The sequence below is a fragment of the Chinchilla lanigera genome, unplaced genomic scaffold (assembly GCF_000276665.1).
Source record: "Chinchilla lanigera isolate Chin_1 unplaced genomic scaffold, ChiLan1.0 scaffold00154, whole genome shotgun sequence".
Taxonomy (NCBI): domain Eukaryota; kingdom Metazoa; phylum Chordata; class Mammalia; order Rodentia; family Chinchillidae; genus Chinchilla; species Chinchilla lanigera.
The window spans coordinates 1,307,229-1,330,068 of record NW_004955555.1 but is presented as its reverse complement, the minus strand read 5'-3'; the positions used below and the strand labels follow the sequence as shown (position 1 = coordinate 1,330,068).

Genomic DNA, 22,840 nt, shown 5'->3' with positions numbered 1-22,840 from the left:
GGGAGCTGGCTGCGCGTGCGCACTTCCCGGGCCCGGTGACGCGCGCCGAGGTGGAAGCCAGACTGGGTGCCTGGGCGGGCGAGGGCACAGCGGGCGGCGCCGCGCTGGGCGCCCTCTCCTTCCTGTGGCCTGCGGGTGGCGCGGCGGCGACAGGTGGTCTGGGATACCGCGCCGCGCACGGTGTCCTGCTGCAGGCTCTGGATGAGATGCGGGCGGACGCCGAGGCGGTGCTAGCACCCGGGGAGCCGGCCCAGTGAGGGGCGGGGTGGGTGAACCCCAAGTCCCAGTGAGAGGGGCGGGGACTTGAACGCCTGAGCCTGACATAAGGGGTGGGGGGAGGTGCTACTCGGAATCGTTGGACTTGGGGGACGCGGGCTCTGACTTCTGTTTGGGATATGTGGAGTCCTGAAGGGGAATAGAATTTGGGGGACGAGATTCCTGATTTTTCTGCGGACCGGGGCGTACACTACCCTGATCCTGTCCTCGAGGGATTGGCGGCCTGGACTCCTGGAAGGAAGGACATCCTTGTCTCCAACTGCAGTTACAGGACGTCTACCCAGGGGAGACGGTTTAGAAGCCCTGCTTCCGGAGGGGTTGCGTGGACTGGCCTCCCGGGGAGGGGAGGGGAGTCTGGGTGCCCTGGGAAGCCAGAACCCTGGGACTTCTGGGTCTAAAGGGAAACAGCCTAGGTTTTCCAGGAGGAAAATGCCTCCCAGAACCCCCAGGGACAATGGACTTTGAATCTTCACGAGATGGGGGTTGACTCTGGGGTCCCAGATTCCTGGTGCCCGAGAGGGCCATGCACCTTGGTTGCTGGTCCTTAGGTGGCGGGAAGTCCGCGCGTGGAGGAGGGAGCAGAGGGGATGGCGGAGCGCGGACTCCTGGGTGTGGTGGAGTGAAGGGATGTGTGATGTTGCTGTCTGGGGTAGGAAGGATGATCGAACAGTAGAGAGAGGTGAGAGGGCTGAACTTGGTAGGCTCTGAGTGTGGTCGGGGACCATGAGTGAGACTCAGATGCGGAAGAGCAAGAACCTGTACTGCAGACCTCAGTGCTGTGCCTCGTCCCAGCAGCTGCCTCGCTGAGTTTGACGGGAAGGGATATGAATACCCCCACCTTACAGGTGCTGAGTGATGCAGAGGATCTTGGGTGTATGTTCCTGTCCTCTAGAATGTGCTTCTGTTTTTGTTTCGTCTTGGTTTCTTCTGTCCTTATAGTAAGCTTAACCCTTTTGGCCTTGGTGTTTTGTATACCTGACTTTTTGGAGGAGCAGCTGTCCTGCGTGGACAGTCTGAACATCTTGACACGGTCTTCTCCTCCACTATCCCCAAGAGGCTGTGTCATCCGGTGTACACAAAGGATGTGTGTCTGCAAGCAGGGTTCCCCCAGAATGGTGGGACAGAAAAGGCAGTAACCACAGTGCCTGCAATGTTCTAGGCCACAAGTTAAAGGATTTTTCAGTGTCCAAACTAGAAGAAGGAAACGGGTAGATGAGGAAAGCAAGTCTAGAGAGGGCAGGCCAAGAGCACAACGGCACAAAGCAAGGATCTGTGTGATGTGGTCCTTGCCTCTTCTCAGTCGCTGCCCCATCTCACCCCCAGCCAGGGAGATCTTGCTGATTGACTGTGCCACATTGGGTCCTGCCTCAGGACCTTTGCACTTGCTGTTCTTTCCTGAAATGCTATGCCTCCGCCTCTTCCCATGACTGGCTCCTTGTTCATAAGGTTGCCACTCAAATGTTCCCTCAGAGAGAGGTCTTCTGTGATCACCAAAACTGAAGTAGCTTGTACGTCCCCATTTCTGATCCTGGCCGGTTGATTTTTTTTTGTAGAAAATATTACTATAAAAACTGACTTTTTTTTTTTTTTTTAGATGAGTCTTGCTATGTAGTTCAGGCTGAGCTTGAACTCACTATGCAGCCCAGGCTGGCCTCGAACTCACGGCAATCCTCTTGCCTCAGCCTCCCAAGTGCTGTGATCACAGGTGTGCACTACCACCCCCAGCGAAAATTACTGTATTTATTTATTTATTTATTTGCCCATTTGTTGGCTGTTGTTCCTTTGCCTGTGGTGTTCACTGGTGTACCGCCAGCACAGAACAGTGCCTAACACCCCGTAGGTGCTTAGTAAATGTTTTTTTTTTTTTATTCATTGATCAGTGGCAGAACTAGGGCTGGACAACTTAGGTTGTTGCCCTCTTACCACAAAAAGGAATAAGAGCAGGAGAAGCAAGCATATAATGGAAGAGAACTCTTGAGTCTGAGGTCAGGGGACCCGGGAAGCAAAGGTGGTTTTGTCACTGTCATTGTGTCACATGGGCCAGTGCCTTATTTTCCCAACTCCGGAATGAAAGGGCTGGGCCGGAACTGTAAATACTTCTGAGATCCTGTTTTCCTTGACGGCCGAAGGCCAGGGTTCTTGATCCCAGGGGCGGATGGTTGGGGGTGGTATCCCCATCTGCAGTTTGAACTCTCGCCTCTAGCACAGTTTGACCACTCAGTGTTGAGACGACCATGATGGGGAAAGCATTTGACAAGGTACTGAAGGGGCCCATGCAGCTTTAGAGGAATGGGGTTCACAGTGGGGTAGCATCCAGCATTCCTCCCAGTGTGGCCCTGGAGCCCCTCAGTCAAGCACACCGGCGCTGTGACAGCAAGCAGCTGTCCCACAGAAACATGTGTCACATGTCACCTTCAATGTTCTAGTAGCCATAGCAAAAGAGTAAACAGGTGAAATTTACTGTAAGATGTTATATTTAACCCACTACGCCCCCAAAATTACCATTTTAACATATAATCAATATTTTAAAGATTAATAAGATACTTTACATTATTTTATGCTGTCTTCAAAATTTTTTGTTGTTGTTATTTTGGAGACAAGGTCTTGCTATGCAGTTCAGGCTAGCCTTGAGCTTACTTTGTAGCCCAGGCTGGCCTCGAACTCAAAACGATCCTCCTGCCTCAGCCTCCCGAGTGCTGGGATTACAGGCGTGCGCCACCATGCCCAGCTGCTGTCTTCAAAATTTGATATGTACTTTATACTTACAGCACATCTCAATTCAGAGACTAAATTGTCATTGGAAGTGCTACGTACATTTCATAAAATTTATAATAAGAGAAGTAGATTCACATACCTAGTTATGCTGACTAGTTATACTGACTAGCTTGTCCGTGTTTAAGTGAATTAAAAGCAAATCAAACAAAATTCAGTTTCTCGGCTGCTCTGGCCACGTTTCTAGTTCTGTTCGGTAGCCACAAGTATTGAGCAGGACAGACATCGAACATTTCTGTGATGAGACAAAGGCCTATTTGAAAAGCTCTAGGGTCAGAGCCCTACTGACTTTGGAGGTGACCTGGGCAAGCCACGCAGTGAATGGCGTCTGCCTCACGCAGACACTGTGAGAATTCACTGCATGTACGTGCTCACGTTCATGCGCACACACAGAACAGACGGCGGCCATTGAGAAGTCAGGCCCACCGGGAGCTCAGCCGTTAGACCTGTTGCCCCTGACCACACGCTCAGCCTTGGGCAGCACCAGGATGACTCTGGTCCAGGCATCGTCTGTCGACCCCATGCCTTTACTCACACAGTGCCCTCTTTTTCTGCCACTCTGCCACCCCTGCTTTGGTCCTGCCTGACATCTCTGCTGTATACCTTGCTGCTATTTTTCCCTCTGCCCTCCTGCCAGCAGAAATCAGGCCAGTGATCAGAGCAGAGGAAGCAAGACCATTCAGTTTGCATTTGTGTGTGTGTGTGTGTGTGTGTGTGTGTGTGTGTCTGCGCCTGCTGCAGCATGCTGCTTGTATTTATGTGTTGTATACTGGCATCATTTCACAACTACTCTTGGAGTGGTTGCATTTTACATGATGACGTTTGATAGAATTCAACTTCAGGTTTTGTGGAGACAAAAAGTTATGAGGGAGGCATCTGTCTCTGGGAGCAGTGAAGCAGAAAAATCTAAAATTCCCACATGGACGGGTGACTGGCTGCCATCAGGATGTATCCACGTGACAGCTCAGGGCTGTGACACCGAGAGGGCAGGAATCCCAGGAAATGTATGCCGCCTGGCATTGCTGTTCCCAGAAGCAGAACAGGCCCAAAAAGCATGCATGAAGCACCCTCATCACCATAGCAGAATTTTGTACATTTCTGGGTAATGGTGGAGGAACTTACATCCCAGTAATAGAGAACAAGGAAGGACAAACCAAGGGTGTGGATGGCCTGTGGGGTTTTTTGGAGGAATGAATAAAAATGAATGGAAATCTCTTTGTGTGTAATTTTGTGGTTTGAAGGGAAAAAAGGATGCTTGGACCCTGGGGCTGAGGGTGGTGACACTTGATCCTGGAAGAGGACGGATGGGAGAGAATCTCCAGAAAGGAGTTCCGTGGGCGGGTTCAGGAGACTTTATCTGTAGGACCTGAGTCCTGCCATCCTGGGCGTGGGGAGGAGTGGACTCGGCCACAGTTAGGAACATGAGGATTTGTGATGTCAAGCACCTTACGTCCGGAGCCAGCGTGACCCGTGAACGCCCCAGCTTGCTGCGCCTCTGTGTCCTCTCTTATCCTCACCCTGGACTTTGGCCACTGGGACAACAGCAAACGTGACGTAAGCAGAGATTTGAGAAGCGCGTGTGCACTGGGACTTGTTCTTTTGCTGTCCTTGGGACCACTGCCACATCAAAACACCCAGGCTAGCTTGCTGGGTAATAAAGGGACACGTAGCCCAGTTGTCCTTGGCGCCCTGAGACACAGCTGGCAACTCAAACAGAGCTGCCCAGCTGGTCCCAAACCAAACTGCCAACACACAGAATCACGAACTAAACAAAAGGTAATTCCTCTGCACTACTAAGTTTGGGAGTGGTTTTTTAAGAAAGTGAAATGAACTGATACAGATTTCTTTCCTGTCTGTGATGTGGTGATCTCCTTCTACCCGCAGCATGATGCAGAGATTAAAATCTTAAAACTCCTGCCCTGAGTCTCAGATTCATCTCTCAAAAACGAGGATGAGGGTAATAGTGCCTATCACACAGAACTGTCGTGGAGCTGAAACAAAAAATAACCTATAACTGGCATGTTGGCACATGCCTGTAATCCCAGCTCTGAGGGAGGCTGAGGCAGGAGGATTGGAAGTTCAAGCCCAGCCTAGGAAATGTGTTCAGGCTCTATGTTAAAATAAAAGGGGGAGGGCATTGAGGATATGGCTCAGTGTGAAGGTTCTGGGCCTCTTTATTTTTTATTTATTTATTTTTTGTGTGTGTGTGTGGTACCAGGAGTTGAACTCAGGACCTTGTACTTGCCAGGCAGGCACTTATACCACTGAGCTATATCCCCGGCCATTATCTTTTTTTTTTTTTTTTTTTTTTTTGAGACAGCCACTCACTATCTAATTCAGGCTAGCTTTAAACTCACTATGTAGCCCAAGTTGGCTTCCAGTTTGTTGTAATCCTCCTGCCTCAGCCTACCAAATGATGGACTTACAGGTGTACACCACCACGCCCAGCCATTCTGGGCCTCTTAGAAGCCACAGTGGTCATGCTGTTTATGAAGCTGTCAGCCTTCTGATTCTGGGGCAGGATTGCCCTTCCTGGCTCCCATGTGGTTTGGGTAAGGCCAAGTGACTAGCTCAGTGAGTTGACAATGTTAAGTCATTTCTGGGTCACAGCCTTTATAAAATCACATGTGACACTTTCCTGGGCTTGTTCTTTTGGCATAGAAATGTCATGTTTAAGTTGGTGGCATAGAAACGTCATGTTTAAGTTCTATGACCATAATGAGCAGGTGGTGCAGAACAGAACAGAAGAAGCAGATGCAACCCCAGACACCTAGCCACCTTATCTTTTACAAAAGAGCCAAATGTGTTAACTGGAAGAAAGTCTCTCTAATAAATGGTGCCGGAAAAACTGGCTTTCCACATGCTGAAGACTAAAACTAGACCCATATCTATCACCATGCACTAAAAAAATGGATCAAAGATCTAAATATTAAAATAGAAACACTAAATTTACCGGAAGAGAAAACAGGTAGAAATCTCGAAGACATAGGTTTAGGCAGAGACTTTATGAAGAAAACCCAGGCTGCAAGGGAAATATTACAGAGAATCAACAACTGAGATCTCACTTTATTAAAAAGCTTTTACACTACAAAAGAAATCACTATCCGGGTGATAAGACAACCCACAGAGTGGGAAAAAATTATAGCCAGTTGTCCCTCTGACAAAGGACTTATATTTAGAACATATGAAGAATTAAAAAAAAATCAGGACCCAATCCAAAAATGGGCATCTGAAATGCATATGCACTTCTCAGATGAAGAAATACAAATGGAAAATAAATACATGAAAAAATGTTCAACCTCATTGGTCATTTGGGAGCTGCAAATTAAAACAACACTGAGATTCCATCTCGCTCCAGAAAGAATGTCTATCATCAAAAAATCAACCAATAACAAATGCTGGTGGGTTGTGTGGAAAAAGGAACCTTTTTCCACTGTTAGTGGGAGTGTAAACTGGTGCAACCATTGTGCAAATCAGTGGAGATACCTTAAAAAACTAGAATTAGAGGTCTCATTCAACCTAACTATTTGCCTTCTGGGTATCTTCCCAGAAGAATTAAAAACATACCACAGTGATACATGTGCATCCATGTCTATAGCAGCATGATTTGTAATAGTTAAATCTTAGAAACAACCCAAATGTCCATCAACTGAGGAATGGATATAAAAGATGTGGTTTTTCTTATATAATGGAGTACTACTCAGCCATAAAGAAGGCTAAACTGGAGACTTTTATAGGTAAATGGATGCAACTCAAGACCATACTCAGAAGTGAAATAAAACAGACCCATATGTGTAAACATTGTATTGTCTCACTAGTGTGAGAAATTGAACAAATAAATGGGATCCGAACTGTACAATAGATATTGTGAACTGGGAAGAAACTTAAAAAAAAAAGAAAAGAAAAGACAAGCCAGGCGTGGTGGCACATGCCTACAGCACTCAGAAGGCTGAGGCAGGAGGATCGTTGCAAGTTCGAGGCCAGCCTAGACTACAAAGTGAGCTCAAGGCCATCCTGAACTGCATAGCGAGACCCTGTCTCAAAAAGACAAAAAAAGACAAACTGGGATGGGAGAAAGGAAGAGAAAAAGAAAAAATATATTTATACACAAGATAGTTAAGATAGTTACACAGCTAGTTTCTCTTCACTGAAAAGAAAGATTTGTACTAATATTATTTGGACAATTAAATGCCTATATCTTATACTCTGAATAACTACTAGGAAGACCACAATACACAATGTATTAATTATTGTAACTCTCCTACTAACCTGTTTTGAAACTGTTTGATTATTTTTACTTTTTTTCTCATAAAATAAAGTATTCCAGTCAGGGGAACATCAGCCTTTTGTGCATAAGCACCCAGGCAGTATCCACTCCTTTCCCTCCCACCAGAGGGTGAGAATACTTCCGTGCTTCTAGATTTGTCCGTCACACATCTTAGTGGAATGTTAGCAGTCCTAACCTCTGCAAGCACCCTAAGTATACTTGCTGGGCTGGGGATATAGCTCAGTGGCATAAGCGCCTGCCTGGCCAGTGTGAGGTCCTGAGTTCGATTCCTGGTACCAAAAAGAAAAATATGCACTTGCCTTTTATGCTCCTGTGGTCTGTGGTGAGAACATCTGCCAGCGGGCCACGTCATTGACCCAGAAGATTGTAGAAGCACATGGAGGAGACAGTTCCCTACCCCCCACCCCACCAAAACAGCCAACACACAGCTAGAAAAGGAACCACCCTGCCAGCCCACAGCACCTTAGAAACAGAAATGCTTGTCCTAAATCTCAGGTTGGAGACGGTTTATTACGAGGCAGTACTGAAACATTTGGTGACTCATACAATGTTGTTGTTTTAAACCAGAGATTAGGGACTTGTTTGTTACTATAGCATAATCTTGTCTGTCCTGACTGCCGTAATGCTTAGCACCTGCCCACTAATGACCACTGAGTAAGTGGCAGCTATTATGGTGATTACTATTTATTCAGACATTGTCGGAAGAACCATCATTCTCTTCAAGGTGGCAGGCACTGCACTAAGTGTTTTCATGTTTCATTTATCTCATACCAATTCCCAAGAGGTTATAACTATTGACATCCACATTCTGCAGAAATGAAAACTGAAGCAAACAGAGGGAGAGGTTAATCAGGAGAGTTGATCAAGGACTCTGAAGTGTGATAGACTGAGGTTCAAGTCAGGGTTCTGATTCTTCCTAGCTGACCCAGGCAAGTGACACTCAGGATTTGCCTCAGTTTGTTAGTCTGTAAAGTGGGATAATAATATCAATTTCATAGAGCCATTATGATTGTAAAATGAGGGGTAGCAAGGAAAACCTTAGCACAGGTCCTGACAATAATGACTGTCTCTCTGTAAAAGGCAGGACCTCCCCCTCTTCCTTGGAGAGAGGAAGTCAGAAAGGAAGACCAAGGCTTAAACCCTCTGCAGCCCGCCTCCCCGAGATGCACCGTGTCACAAGGACTCAGGCTTCCTCTGTCAGCTTTAATTTATAAGCACATGGCAGGCTGCATGCTGAGGACAAACGGGGACCTCAAGCCACACGTAGTCCTCAGTCCTTCACTCAGCCCTGCCATAGGGCAAGGTGGTGGCTTCGTGGCAGTCTGCCCGGTGGAGGAAGTAGTGGTAGGAGGCTGAGGGCACCTCGGCCCCAGCCTTCGTGCGGCAGGCACTCTCCGTGGCACAGCCCCGAGTGGCAAACTTGGCACTGATGATTCCTGGGAGGAAGATTTCAGACTGGAAACAGCCCCTCCTGCAGGACTCAGGAGCTCAGCCGCTCCCACCTCCTCCCCCAGTTTTCTGGAGTCCCTCCCTCCTCCCCTGGAACAGAACAGTTTGGCCCTCCAGTCCTGGGACCCCCGTCCTCTCTTTCAGAGCCAGGCGCCACTCACCAGCCTTCGCTCTGCCGGCCAAGTAGATGCAGTGCGTTTCCTGGCCGACGCACTGGGCTAGCTGTGTGGCCGCGCACGTATCCCGGAAGGGCACCACGCAGGAGGGGCACAGCAGGCCATTCACGGTGCGATTGTACTGGGGAGCTGGAAGGATAGGAAGTTTAGGTTCTGAGCCCAATCTCTTTTCCCCGCCCCCCGGCCCTGGAGCACATCAGGCTTGCTAATGGATATTGCATTTTACAGGTAAGGAAACTGAGGCTCAGAACCAGCCTGGCCTTTGGGGTGCGGCTGCCTCAGCTGGGCTGAGCTAGCACTTACCAGGCACGGAGCCACGGTTGCAGCCATCGCTCTGGCAACAATGCGTGTTGGTCACCATGTAGTTATTGGGTCCCATGGTGGTGGACACGTAGCCCGTGTGGCAGTCTCTGGATTTCATGCAGGCCTTGACGGTGCTCACGTAAGGGCCCTCTGTGGAGAGGGGTAGGAAAGGAGGGCAGGTGGCGCTGGCTCACCGCTAACTCACAGAATTTCCTGAGTCTCCTCCCCAACGCGGCAACCCCTCTGGGCGGCCTCTGCCAGCTCCTAAAGCCGTGCTCCTTAATCTGCCTGCTCTTGAGTGTTTATTAGGTAGCCCTCCCTCCTCTGCACCATGAGACCTAGTTGGCCTTTGGTGGTCTCCCTGGGGCTCTCACAGCCAAAACCCAAGGGCCTACTGGGTGTGGTCCTTTCTACTCACTCTACACACCCCTCCATACTGCTCTTGGAGTCTTTTTCCAAGGTGCCATGGCCACCCCCATGCCTGTGTAAAAGTGGTCTCTTCCAGCCTTCTATTTTTTTTTTTTTTTTTTTTTTTTCTTTTTTCTTTTTTCTTTTTTTAAGACAGGGTCTGCTCTGCAGTTCAGGCCGGCCTTGAGCTCGCTTTGTAGCCCAGGCTGGTCTCAAACTCACACGTCACCATGCCCGGCTCCTCCAGCATTCTAGATTTTGCCCCCTCGGTCTCCTCCAACAGATCCCACGCTGTACCCCGCCACTGATATCCCTCTCCTGGACTCCTACGTGGTCACTCCCCAGCCCTCCCATGGATGGTCTCTTGTTGACACGCTTGCTGTCTCCTCTGAGATGGTCTCTTCTGCTCTCCGTGTCCCCCCTCCAGTGGTCTTTTCCAACCCGGTTCAAAGGTCTCCCCTCTTTACACCACTTAGGGCTCCTTTTCACTACACAGTTCTCCCCGGGACTCTTCCGGCCTTCAGGTCTTTTCAGGTCTCTCCTTCACCTGCTGACCGCGTGTGACAGTCTTCTATCCCACCTTCCTTTCACAGCCCCTCGTGTCCTCACGATTTCCTCTTGCTGTCACAGTTGACCTCAGCCTGCTCAGGAGATTTCTCCTGGGGCTCAGGGTCTCTTTCAGCTGTGAATTAACGTTCCTGAACCCTGCACCATGAAGTCCTCCATTGCTCCCTTCTGCCCCATGCTTCCTCAGGTCTGAGCTGGGCTCTTTCGTTTAAGTTATGCCCCCTCCCCTTCCATTTCACTCACTGGCCTTCCCACCTATACATTATAATAATAATAATAATTATTATTATTATTAAAGACAGGCTCTTGCTATTTAGTTCAGGCTGATCTTGAACTCACTATGCAGCCCAGGCTGGCCTTAAACTTGCAGTGATCCTCCTGCCTCAGCTTCCCAGTGCTGGGGTTACAAGTGTGTGCCACCCCGAATGGCCATTATTATTATATTGTCATCATCATTATTATTGGCAGTACTCGGGATTGTACTCAGGACCTCCACACCGAATGGCATCACAGCCCTTTTTTATTTTGAGACAGGGTCTCAGTTGTTAAATTACCCAGCTGGGCTCAAACTTGGATCCTTTTGCCTCAGCGTCCCACAGTGCTGGGATTACAAATGTGGGCCACTACACCCAGTTCTTCTTCTCTTTATGAGGTTTTGCTCCATACTTTGAGGTTATCTTCACTTTACTATCTGGGGTGCTTGTTTTCTGTCTCCTCCTATCCCTATTTCCTGTCTTCCTTCAGGAAAGGTCTCTTCCCTGAACACATTCCCCAGGCCCAGGGCAGCCCAGCGCAGCCTCTGCTTTCTCTACTGCCTGCACCCCATCTACATTTTTTTTTTTTTCCTTTGGTATCGGGAATCGAACTCATGACCTCAGGCTTGCCAGGCAAGCACTTATGCCGCTGAGCTATATCCCAACCCTTTTTTTTTTTTTCTCTGAAATAGGGTTTTGTTATGTAGCTTAAACTGGCCTTGAACTTGCTGCAATTCTCCTGCCTCAGTCTCCCTAGTGCTGGGATTACAGGTGTGCACCACCACACGGGGTAAGCCCATTTGCCTCTTGTCTGTTAGATTCTAACCCCTCACTATTTTTCTGTTCCTCACTCTGCCCCAATCTTTTTCTTCCCTGCTGATTTTCCGTCCGTTTCAGACTATCCTGACTATCCTGAGAACTACAATGATGCCCTTTGCATCTTTTGCCCTTAACCTTCGCCCCCACTTTCCCACGCCACTTGCGCCGCTCCTTCCCCACCCTTCCCCACCCCAGCCTCCCGCCCCCGCCTCGCGCTCCACGCCCTCGTACTTTCGTGGGACTCGCTCACGATAATCGCGCACGTGTCCTTGCCCTGCTCGCACTGCTTCATTTTCCCGCTGCACGTGTCCTCGGGGCCGTTACACACCTCGCAGGTGAGACCGCAGCCTGAAGCCAGAGGGGGAGGCTGGAGTTACTGGTGCGGTCTTCAGACCATGAATTCAATACTCCCGTTCAGAAGGGCGGGGGAGCCTGGTGGTGCAGGGCTGTGATCCCAGCCCTCCAGATGCGGAGGCAGGAGGATCATTGCCAGTTTGAGACCAGCCTGAGCACACAGTGAGTTCAAGACCAGCCTGTACACAACGAGACTCTGTCTCAGAACGAACAAACAAACAAAGAAGGTAGAGGAGACAGACTTCTGCCTCTGAGGGAGGGGGAACTAGTGTCACCCTGGTTTTTCTTGGGTGGGGCATTGATTACTGTGCAGGGAACTGTCCAGAGTCTAACAAGGAAGCCGGGATGATGCCAGCAAAGCGGCTTCCAGGGGTGGGAAGTGACTCTACCTTGGAGCCTGTTCACCTAATTACAAGGCTGGGGACTTTGGACGCCAGGGTCCTCCGAGCCAGCTCAGGGGCAGGGAGGGGTCGTGGCAAAGGTTTCCATGGAATTCTGTGAAATTTCAGGTCCAGCTGGTTCTTGGGTCTTGGGTGTGGAACTTTCCGCCTTGCAGGTACCGCATAGGTTTTCTGAGACAGGGTCTCACTATGTATTCGAGGCTGGCCTTGAAGTCACTGTGTCGCCCAGGCTGGCCTGGAATAGGTGGCAGTCTCCTGCCTCAGCCTCCTGAGTCCTGGGATTACCAGCATGTGTCCCCATGCTCAGTTTAAGCCTTGTTGATAATATGAGCTCAGGCAAAGGTACAGGAGGCTGGATGCCAGGTGTGAGGACCAGATGGAGTTCTGGATCCTGAGAGAGGAGACAGCTAGAGGCCTAGACACCTGAGTTTTAGGCAAAGTGAAACTGCCTGGACTCCTGCATCTACAGGTAGGAGGAGGAAGGGGCTGGGTGCCTGAACTCCTGAATTCAGAGGGAAAGGAAATCTGTCTTCCCTTTGAAAGATTAACTGACTTTAAAAATTTTTCTTTTCTAATCAAGCTCTCATCTGATTTCCTTTTTTTTTTTTTTTTTTTTTAAATTTTTTTTGTGACAGGGTCTTGCTATGCAGTTCAGGCTGACTTTGAGCTCACTTGGTAGCCCGGGCTGGCCTCAGACTCGCAATTTGATCCTCCTGCCTCAGCCTCCTGAGTGCTGGGATTACAGGCGCCCGCCACCACACCTAGCTTCATCTCATTTCCTAGAATTGAACTGTCTTATTTTGAGACTCTGCCTATGGGGCAGAGGATTCAGAGCCCACCAAGCCTCCCACATATGGATCCAATCAAGTGGTTTTTCCTCTGCACCCTAGGCTTTCTCGTCTTCATCCTCTGCCTTCCTCTGAATCTAAGTCCCCCCCTCCCCCTTTGGGGCCTTGCTGAATGGCTCTCACAGTCTGCTTGCCTACATTCCAGGAAGCCATCCAGGTCTCTTGTCACTTACCGGGACCCACGAGGGTGCAGAACAGCATGAAGGCCAGCAGGAAGGTGTCCTGTCGTGTGGACAGCCCCATGGTGTGTGAACCTGCAGTCCCGGGGCCTCTGCCCTTATAAAAAGCTGAGGAGAGGCGGGCCCGGACCCACCTTCACCGTGGGGTGAAAAATAGCTGAGGTCAGAATCCGGGGCAGTCCTCCGCAGCCTCCGGGTACCAGCATCCAAAAGGAAGCTGAACATTTGTGCTCAGCCCCGTCCACCACGAGGATCCTAGAAGTCAGGACTCGCAGCCCCCTCTTCCTTGACTGCTCCAAAGGTTACTGCCTTGTTTTCGGACATTCGCACCGCTCCCCGCGCCCCCCAGCAAAATCAAAGTTGGGTCGCTTGAGTCCCTGCGGGTGAAGAGCGTTGTGAAGACTAGAATCCCCTCTTCTCTGTCTTCCCCAGGAGGCGCCTAGCGTGGGTGGGGTCCTACTCGGGAGCGCCCAGCTTGTCCAGGCTCGTCCTGCGGGGGCCGGGGGCCTGTCTCCCTTCTCATCGCGTGCTTGACTCATACTCCATCTTCTGTGTTTAGGCTGTTACACCCCCAACCCCGCCCAGGACCGCATTTCTGGGTCTCGAGGGGACCGAACGGAGAGGGGTACCCGTCAGCGGCCAGAGGCGGGCGTAGTCAGAGACAAGGGTCCAAAGGTCGTATACTGGTAAACTGAGGCATTTGTGGACGCGTTCCAGGCTGGGTGTGTGGTGTGTACGTGGTTAGGGAATATGCTTTGTTTTATTAATGGACCTTCCCCCGCCCGCGGCCTCAGAGGGCTGGGATGTGAGAGTTCTCTCGAGTATGTGCAGGGAGACGGGGAGAGGGTGTAGGCGCAGAAGCAGGTAGAGAGATCCTGTTGTAGTAGGATCCAGGCTGCCTGCTAAAAGCCTTTCAGATATCCCCCGCTCTCCGGGGTTATTTGGGCGCTGACTACACCGTCCAATGAGAACGGCGAATTTCTTCTGGGCACCAATAGCCAAGGCCGCTCTTGTTGCTAGGCACCCAGAAAACAGTACGTAAAGTCATCCAGAAGGCCAGCAAGAGAGTGGTGGAATCTGAAAGGGGTGGAGCCAAAGAAAAAGCTCGTTGCTAGGGAATGCGGCGCCTCTCTCTGGAGAAGCTCGTCTGCGCTTGCGCTGAGTCGACGCTAGCGCCGCGCGCCGCGGTTTGAAAGGCCCGAGCCTCGCGCGCTTGCGCACTGAAGCCCGCGCGGGGAGCTCCCCTTCCCCGCCCCCCAAACGGGACCCTTCCTCACTCTCTAGTGTAGGTGAAGCCCACGACTTTGGCATGCCGGAGATCCGCCTCCGCCACGTCGTGTCCTGCAGCAGCCAGGATTCGGTGAGGGACTGGCGTGGGGGAGGTTGGCAGACGTAAGAACTTTTGGAGGGGTATAAAAGAGAACTTCATGGAAGTCCAAGGAGGGTCGTGGGGGGACTTCGAGCAGCTCAGAGTGAATCCTGGAGGAGATGTGGAAATGGGGAACTCTGATTTCTGTGGAACTTCCAGAGAGACAGGAAACTTCCAGGGGAAGTATGGTGGGAGAAATTTGAGGCAGGGTGTCGGGGGGACTAACGGGGGAACTTAGATCTGGGGCGTCGCAGAGGGCATGGAGGACCCCAAGGAGTGACCTGACAGCCGGGGCCCTAGCTCTCACCTCTGCCCTAACCCTCCGTTTCAACTCTTGTCCTCAGACCCACTGTGCGGAAAACCTCCTCAAGGCGGACACTTACCGGAAATGGCGGGCAGCCAAGGCGGGCGAGAAGTCCATCTCGGTGGTCCTACAGGTGATCCCGCCCTCCCCGCCTCCGTTTCACTAGGGGAATGGAGTCCCAGGGTCCAGATTGTGCTGAGCTAAATGGCAGTTTGGGGCACAGACGACCCTCAGCTTCCTTACCTGGAAGGCACACTGCATAATCCTTGTGCCCCTTAACAGAAGAAAGGAGACCCAAGGACTAAACCTGTTTGTGGCCTGGAGTAGGTTGCTTTCACCTTCTGCGCCTCAGTTTCCTGATTTGGAACAGAATGAATCATTTTCTATGTATCCTGCTTCCTAGACTCAGTGGGCTCAGGGATGGAAGGTGTGAACAAGTCAGCTTCATTTTGGAAGTGGGGCGACCCAGGCACTGGGGCATGGGAATGAAGTGGTCAGTCTAAGCTACCCTTTCTGGAGTGTTGGCTGGCTTTGTTCTGAGAGCCTTTTGTTCGTGCTTTCACCAGCTCCATACAGGGGTCCTGTGAATTGGGAGGGACAAACAGGAAAGGGAGGCTTGACCTGAGATGGCTGTAGAATTCTGAACAGAGAGCAGGGCGTGGTGGCGCACGCCTATAATCCCGGCACTCGGGAGGCTGAGGCAGGAGGATTAGTCGCAGTTTGATCCCAGCCTGGGCTGTATAGTAAAACCCTGTCTCAAAAAGACCAAAAAAAAAAAAAGAAAAAAATTCTGAACAGATTGTTGCTGTCAGATAAGAGAGCTAATGAGTTTTTAAACCTCTTTGCCTTGCCAGGTGGTGTCCTGGATGTTTTACCTGGGAGATATGATATAAAGGCCATCACCATTAATAAATGACGGTGCTAAGACTTGAATTCACAACTGGGTGTGATACTTCTGACCATTTTACTGTACTGCATTGTGCTCACACACCAGTGTGGTTTTTTTTTTCAGCACTAGGTATGGAACTCAGGGCCTTACACGTGCTAAGCAAGCACTCTATCACTGAGCTACGTCCCCAACCCTTTTAAAAATTTTATTTGAGACAGGGATTTGCTAAGTTGCCCAGGCTGGCCTCAAATTCTTGACCCTCCTGCCCCAGCCTCCCTAGTACCTGCAATTGCAGGTGTACACCACCATGTTCAGCTGTTTCGTTGTTGTTGTTTAATTTTTATTTTTATTAGTGTGTGTTTGCAGTCCATAATGATTACATTCATTGTGCGGAGTTGGTACATTGTGCATAACACATTTTAACTTTTTTCTTTTCTTGATGCTGGAGCTGGGTGTTGAACCTAGGGCCTCCTGCATGCTACTACAGAGCCATGCTCTCCAGGCACACACACTGGCTTTCTGCTAACCACATTCCTTAGCTCTGAGTGGAGTGGTGTTTGGAGACAGAAAGTGGTGAGATTGTGAGGGGAAGACTGTCATGACTGTCTGGTGCTGAGCATACTATTGTTCTCTTTTTCTCGGTAGTTCTCACAGAGCCTTTTGAGAATTAGCTGAGGATTCACAAAATTTTCTGACTGATTGCAGTTGTGTCTCCTAAATCTCTTAATATAAGAATAATGACAAAAGCCAACATTATTTAACATTACAATCTGACAGTCACCATTCTGCATACCTCACATGGTTTAATTAATTGAATCCTCATAAAAACTATGACCTAGGATCTGTTATTATCCCATTTTACAGATGAGGAAGCAGAGGCCCACAGAAATTATGCAATTTACCTGAAAGCCAGTCTTTTAAACTGTGAGAGATCCAGACTTCTGAGGATTTAGTTTTGGGAACTAGATTCAAATCCCAGCTCTCCCTCATACCCTGTGACCTCAGGCAAATTTTTTCATTTCTCTGAACCCAGTCCCTCATCTGTACTTTGGGGGATGAATCTAGGCCCAGTGTGGTTGTGAAAATGCAGTGACATAACGTCTGCAGAAATGCTGTCAACATGTAGGTGTTTGTATAAAGGGAGGGGTTTGTGATTTTATTATGGGGTGATGCTGAGTTCTCATTCAGGTGACCCCAGAGAAATGACATTCAGTTTTAGCCGGTCGGAAGGTAGACCTGAGAGACTGGAGGAAGAAGAGGCAGAACATGGAGGCAGGGGAGCAAGAGGGGCAAGGAATAGGACCCTCGGCTCTGGGGGTACTGGAGGAGTGTTGCAGCTGTTACCAGAATAGGAAATCCTAAGTGGGAGCAGCTTGAGGAGGCAGTGCATTTTGGTAGTGACATCCAGCTTTGATGTGACTTTGAGGTAGCAACCAGGAGGCAGGTAAGAGTGAGGTGTGGAACTGGAGACAGAGATGTAGAAGCTGCCAGCGTAGAGACAGGACTGGACACTAGGCAGTAGGTGGATTCACTTGTTCCTTCATTAGTCAGTTCATTCAGTGGGAATTTAGTGCCTTCTTTTTTTGTCTTTTTGAGACAGGGTCTCACTGTGCAGTTCAGGCTGGCCTTGAGCTCACTCTGTAGCCCAGGCTGGCCTTGAACTCATAACAATCCTCCTGCCTCAGCCTTCCAAGTGCTGGGATTAGAGGTGTGTGCCACCACGCCCGGCATTATTTAGTGTCTTCTGTAATCCATGCTCTGTTAGGTTCTGGGCCTGTACAGCAGTGGGCAGTACAAGACAGAAACAGTCCTGTGGAGCGTTTACATTATTAGGGGGAGACTGTCAGGCATACTGTGGGTAAAACCTACCAGAGGAGGAGTGCTGTGGAGGAAGTTAAACAGGGGGCTAGGGATGCCTGGCTGGGGAGGGGCAGTGGCCAGAGATTTTCACTTAAGTAGGGAAGTCAAGGAAAGGCACCGTGAGAGGGTGACACTTGAGCAAGATGAGCTATGAATACAGCTCACTCCTGGGGGCCGCTCAAGAGCAGGCCGTGCCCCACATAGTGGAGGAACAAGGAGGCCTGTGTGGCCAGGGTGAGGTCAGCCAAGGTGAGAGAGGCAGGAGAGGAGCTCGTGGGCCCAGACGGTCAAGGCCTGGGAGACCACTGTAAGGGCTTTTACTCTGGGTGAGACCAGAGCCACTGGAGGCTCTGAGCGGAGGAGGGGTCGGATCTGACTTGAGTCTTCCCGTGATCCTTCCGGTTCCGAGGGGAGGGTGAACCGCAGAGGCCAAGCACAGAAGCGGGGAGCCCAGCGCTGCAGCGGTTGCTGACTTGGTCCGTGGTGGAAAGCCTCGGGAAAGCCAGTTGTGTCTGGCAGTGCCCACGTGCAAGGCAACGTCACGTTCGCCCAGTGCTGATTCGGGGCTTCTGTCTGGCCACTGACACAGTAGGCTCCTTTGTGAGTTTTCCTGCTGCCCTGTATTTTCTCCAAACGCTGTTTTGCAACATCTTGTAAATTGCCACACGGGGTTCAGCCCTCTGCTCGTGACAGCCCCACGCTTTTTTTGTTTGCAGTAGCCACGGGAAGCTCTGTCACCGACCCGTCACCTGCTCCCAGGCAGGGAGTTCAGCCTTTTTGCCAACCACTCCCGGCCCAGAGGGGATGGCTGGGACGCAGACCAGATGGAAGCCCTGTGCGTCACCGCAGGTGCTTTCTTTAGAAGCAGAAGACAACAGCTCGGTCTCTGAGCCGTCAGCTTCTGCCTGTTCGCTGTTCTCATCTTCCTCTTCTTTGTAACCATCTTCACTCTTCCCTAGCTAAGCAAAGGGACATCGATCCTCCTCTCCATAGGCATCAGGTACCGATCCACTTTTCTCTTCAGCCAGGCTGCCCACAGCTCAGCCCCAGCGTGCTCCTCAGACTCGGGCTCTGAATCTTCCGAGTAAACTGCCAGAGATGAGTGACTTGACTTTGTGAGCGAGAAAGTGTCCCTTTGACTTCTGCCTCGCTCCTGAGGCAGCCGCTGCCGGCAGCCCACTGTGTGGCCTTCCTGGCTCTTTTTGTTTTGTTTTGTTTTTCTCCGGTACCGGGAACCGAACTCACGACTTTGCGCTTGCCAGGCAGGCACTTTGCCACTGAGCTAAATCCTCAGCCCCTTCCTGGCTCATTTTGTACACATGCAAGTGTGTCTGACAAATACAAAAAACCCCATGGTATCCATACTGTCCTCCCCCGTAACAGTTTGTCATGGAAATGTGCCGTCGCCATGTACAGTTCTCTGTCATCCTTCCAGATGATGCCTGGCGTCGCATTCCATAGATGTGCAGCAGTTATTTTCACAGTATCTTTCTTGCCCTTTGCCGGCCTTCTGTGCCCTGTTTGTTTTACTCATGCAGCGCGGCTTCCCGGCAAAGGCGCATGCTCACAAACCTGGGCCACAGACAACCCCGTGCTGAGCCCATGTCCTGACAGACGACGCGTGCGGAGCACTCACTTCTTTTCTGAGATAAATGTCACGGAACGTAGAATTCACCCCGCGCGTGTAAACTGCAGCCCCATAGTTGGTACTGTACGCCGACAGTGTTCTGCAACCACCTGCACGCTTGAACTCGGCGTTTTCATCACCCCCAGAAGCAACCACAGAGCCAGCAACAGTCCCTCCCTGTTCCCTACCCCCACGTTGCTCTTGGCAACCACTGATCTACTTTCTGTCGCCCTGGCTTTGCCTATTTTGGGCATTTTATATAAATGTATACATGGACTTGTGTGTATATTTTGTCTTACTTACCGTAATGTTTTTGAGCTTCATCCATATTATAGCATGTATCAGTGCTGCTTCATTCTTTTTTCTTTAGAATCAAATTTAGGGCCTCATGCATACTGAGCATATTCTCTACCACTGAGCTGCACCCCAGCCCCTCATTTGTGTGTGTGTGTGTGGGGGGTGCGGTGAGGCAGTGTGTTGTTGTGTAGTCTAGGGTGGTCTTGAACTCACTGTGCAGCCCAGACTGGCCCTGAATGTGTAGCAGTCCTCCTGCCTTGGCTTCCCAGTGCTGGGATTACTGGCTTGCACCACCATGCCTGGGCTCTCTAGCCTCTTTCTATTGTTTTGAGACAGGGTCTCCCTGAGTTGCTTAGCCTGGGCTCAAACTCGTGATCCTTCTGCCTCAGCCTCCCAGAGTTCCGGGATTCCAAGGTTGTACCACCGTGCCTGGCTCGGACACTGTTTTTGACGTTGGTACACAGCCTGGAACAGCTCATATGTTGTCCCTGCTGTCCTGGAGCTTAAAAGTGGAGTAGGGGGAAGCAAAGACAAATACATATTTATAGAGTACTGAGCGCTGCCAGTGAAGAGAAATACAGCTATCTTAGGGATAGAGTAGTACCTGGTAGGGGGAGCAGGGGCTCTGTATTTGTCTCTGGAGAGGTAGCATCTCAGCAGAGACACCAGCACAGGCACAGCTGGAGAGGGGTCCAGCTGCAGCAGCCCGTGGGGCTCAGCCTTGGAAAGGCCCTGCCCTTGCCGCCACCATCGCCGCTGCCACCACCTCCGCCGCCCCTGGCCAGCAGTGCTGGGTGCGGGAGTGCGTGCTTTGAGCAGCCTGCCTGGCCCCTCAGGCTTCGCCTGCACAGCTGTGGTGTGACATAGCCACTTCCTGCCTTCCGCTGCTCATGTGCGACGTGGAGATAATTATAGCACCTGCCTTCCAGGCCCACAGTGAAGAGGGCAGATACCTGTCCGGTACATTGTGAGCACCCAGATGCCGCCTGCAGTTGCTATATCGTGGGTCATCTCAACTCCCTGCGGGCGGAGGGTTGATAGGACGACCCTCCCCTTTCACAGATGAGCAAACTGCCACCCAGAGACACTGGATACAGCTTGGGAATGGCAGGGCTAGATTTGGACCCAAGTGCAGGCTTCTTCCTTCCTTGCAGCCATGTTCGTGGCACTGGGCAGGCAGTGTCTTGGTGACCTCCTGACTGGGAGGGGACAGAGCAGATGGGAGAAGCAGATAGTCCCCAGGGCGTAGGGGAGGGCAGCGTAAGGTGGTGGACCAGGCACCTTTGAGGGTTATAATAACCTGTCATTCCAGGATCCTAAGAAAAAAGTCCCAAGTGGGAGACAGGAAACTTGCCCCAGCCTTTCCTGACTCCCCAGCATCCCCACACAGCTTTCTGTGCCGGGATGGCGGATCCTTTGGTGAAGAAGTCCTTTTTACAGAAAGTGCTTTCCGTAGAAAATAATTACCCAGGCCAGGTGTGGTGGCACACGCCTGTAATGCCAGCACTTGGGAGCCTGAGGCAGGAGGATCACTGCAGGTTCAAGGCCAACCTGGACTACATAGAGAGACCCTGTCTCAAAACAAAACAAAACGAAACACCATCTGGAAGCAGGTCTGTATAGGGTCAGGCTAGATGCATTCATTCAGGGAACATCTGCTCCTGTCGTGGCCTGTGCTGTATGCTAGGGACACGATCCCTCCTGACACACACAGGTGACATTCCAGGGGAGATGGTGGCCCAGAAGGGGTCCATCCCTCTTTGGTCCCTGCGGCACAGTCAGCCCGAGGGCAGAACAGACACTGATGGTGACCTTCCTGTACCCACAGCTGGAGAAGGAGGAGCAGATCCACAGTGTGGACATCGGGAACGACGGCTCGGCCTTTGTAGAGGTGCTGGTGGGCAGCTCAGCCGGAGGGGCCGGCGAGCAGGACTACGAGGTAAGCAGGGCGGTGAGATGCTGACCTCTGCCCCACATGTCCCCCCGGCTGTTCCTCCAGGCTCCACTGTGCAAAAATACCACACCTTACTCATTTATATGTCCACAGACATCAGTCTGCTTCCAAGGTTTAGCTATTATGAGTTGCACGTACATGGGTGCGCATGTATCGCTGTAATGTGATGCCTTTAACTGTTTTAGGAAGGTACCTAGAAGGGGAACAGCTGGGTTGAATAAAATTTCTACTTTTCATTGTTTGAGGAATTTTGTACTGGTTGTAGTTTACACTCCCACCCACAATGGAGAAGTGTTCCTTTTTCCCTCTGCAGCCGCACCATTGTTTGTTATCATTTGATTTCTCTTGATGATAGCCATTCTTTATGTACTAAGATAGAATCTCAGTGTTTTGGTTTTTTTGAGACAGAGTCTCGCCATATTTCTTTTTTTTTTGATCTTTTTGAGACAGGGTCTCACTGTGCAGTTCAGGCTGGCCTTGAGCTCACTGTGTAGCCCAGGTTGGCCTCGAACTCGCAACAATCCTCTTGCCTCAGTCTCCTGAGTGCTGGGATTACAGGAGTGTACCACCACGCCTGGCCCTTGCTGTATTTCAAATTGCAGCAATTCTCCTGCCTCAGCCTCCCAAATACTGGGATTACAGTTGTGTACCATGACACCCAGCTTCAGTGTTGTTTTAATTTGCATTTATCTAAAGGCCTGAGATGTTGAACATTTTTTCATGTATTTATTGGCTATTTATATGTCTTCCTCTGTGATGTATCTATTTTGGTTGCTTGTTTTTTGATTGGGTCTTTTATTTTGGGAAGGAACTCTAATACTTTTGAGTTCTTTATATATTCTAGATGTTAGTCCTCCATCGGAGGAATAGCTGGCACAATTTTTTCCCCATTCTGTAGGTTGTCTCTTCACTCTGTTGGTTGCTTCCTTCACTGTACAAAAGCTTTTTAATTTGGTGTTATCTCATTTGTTGATTCTTTGTGTCATCTCATGTGCACTTGGGGTTCTGTTAAAAAGTCTTTGCCTTCGCCTCTGTTTTCAAGAGTTTTACCTATTTTTCTTTTAGCAGATTGAGTGTTTCTGTTTTAACATGCAGATCTTTGATCCATTTTGATTTTAGTTTGGTGTGTGGTAAGAGATACAGGGCTAGATTCGCTCTTCTGCATGTGGATGGCCAGTTGCCTGGCACCATTTATTAGAGAGGCTGTCTGTTCTTCAGTGTATGTTCTGGCTTCTTTCTCAGAGATCGGATAGTTGAATGTGTCTGGGGTTGTTTCTGCATCCCCCGTTGTGTTCCATTGATATGTGGTTTTTTGTTTTTTGTTTTTTTCATATGTCTGGGGTTTTTTTGTTTTTTGTCTTTGTCTTTTTGAGACAGGGTCTTGCTATGCATTTCAGGCTGGCCTTGAGCTCACTTTGTACCCCAGGCTGGTCTTGAACTCGAAAC

General features: G+C 50.3%; 3 protein-coding genes across 6 annotated transcripts in view; 2 read left to right on the top strand and 1 right to left on the bottom strand.

Moving 5' to 3' along the window:
* Positions 1-1,882, top strand: part of Irgq (immunity-related GTPase family, Q) — a gene marked incomplete in the record, with an annotated part of 6,832 nt that extends 4,950 nt beyond the window's left edge. For both annotated transcript variants that reach the window (XM_013508749.1, XM_013508751.1), the window contains 1 exon segment: positions 1-1,882. In XM_013508749.1, the coding sequence (XP_013364203.1) occupies positions 1-257 (257 nt within the window).
* A 5,945-nt stretch (positions 1,883-7,827) lies between these two features.
* Positions 7,828-13,526, bottom strand: Pinlyp (phospholipase A2 inhibitor and LY6/PLAUR domain containing). 2 transcript variants are annotated; one of them, XM_013508748.1, is made up of 5 exons: positions 13,229-13,526; positions 11,544-11,660; positions 9,265-9,414; positions 8,947-9,090; positions 7,828-8,772 (listed from the first exon to the last, which is right to left on the bottom strand). In XM_013508748.1, exons 1-5 carry the CDS (start codon positions 13,317-13,319, stop codon positions 8,615-8,617), a joined length of 660 nt encoding a protein of 219 aa, XP_013364202.1. In that variant the 5' UTR covers positions 13,320-13,526; the 3' UTR covers positions 7,828-8,614. The 2 variants fall into 2 exon arrangements, with proteins under 2 accessions (XP_013364202.1, XP_005412589.2); XM_005412532.2 differs by having other exon boundaries at positions 13,089-13,317.
* A 703-nt stretch (positions 13,527-14,229) lies between these two features.
* Positions 14,230-22,840, top strand: part of Xrcc1 (X-ray repair complementing defective repair in Chinese hamster cells 1) — a 22,424-nt gene continuing 13,813 nt past the window's right edge. Inside the window, exons 1-3 of one of the 2 annotated variants that reach the window (XM_005412443.2) lie at positions 14,230-14,454; positions 14,808-14,900; positions 21,269-21,379. In XM_005412443.2, coding sequence (XP_005412500.1) covers positions 14,404-14,454; positions 14,808-14,900; positions 21,269-21,379 — 255 coding nt within the window. In that variant the 5' untranslated portion in view covers positions 14,230-14,403. The remainder of the gene's footprint in view (positions 14,455-14,807; positions 14,901-21,268; positions 21,380-22,840) is intronic. The other variant, XM_005412444.2, reaches the window with a different exon arrangement.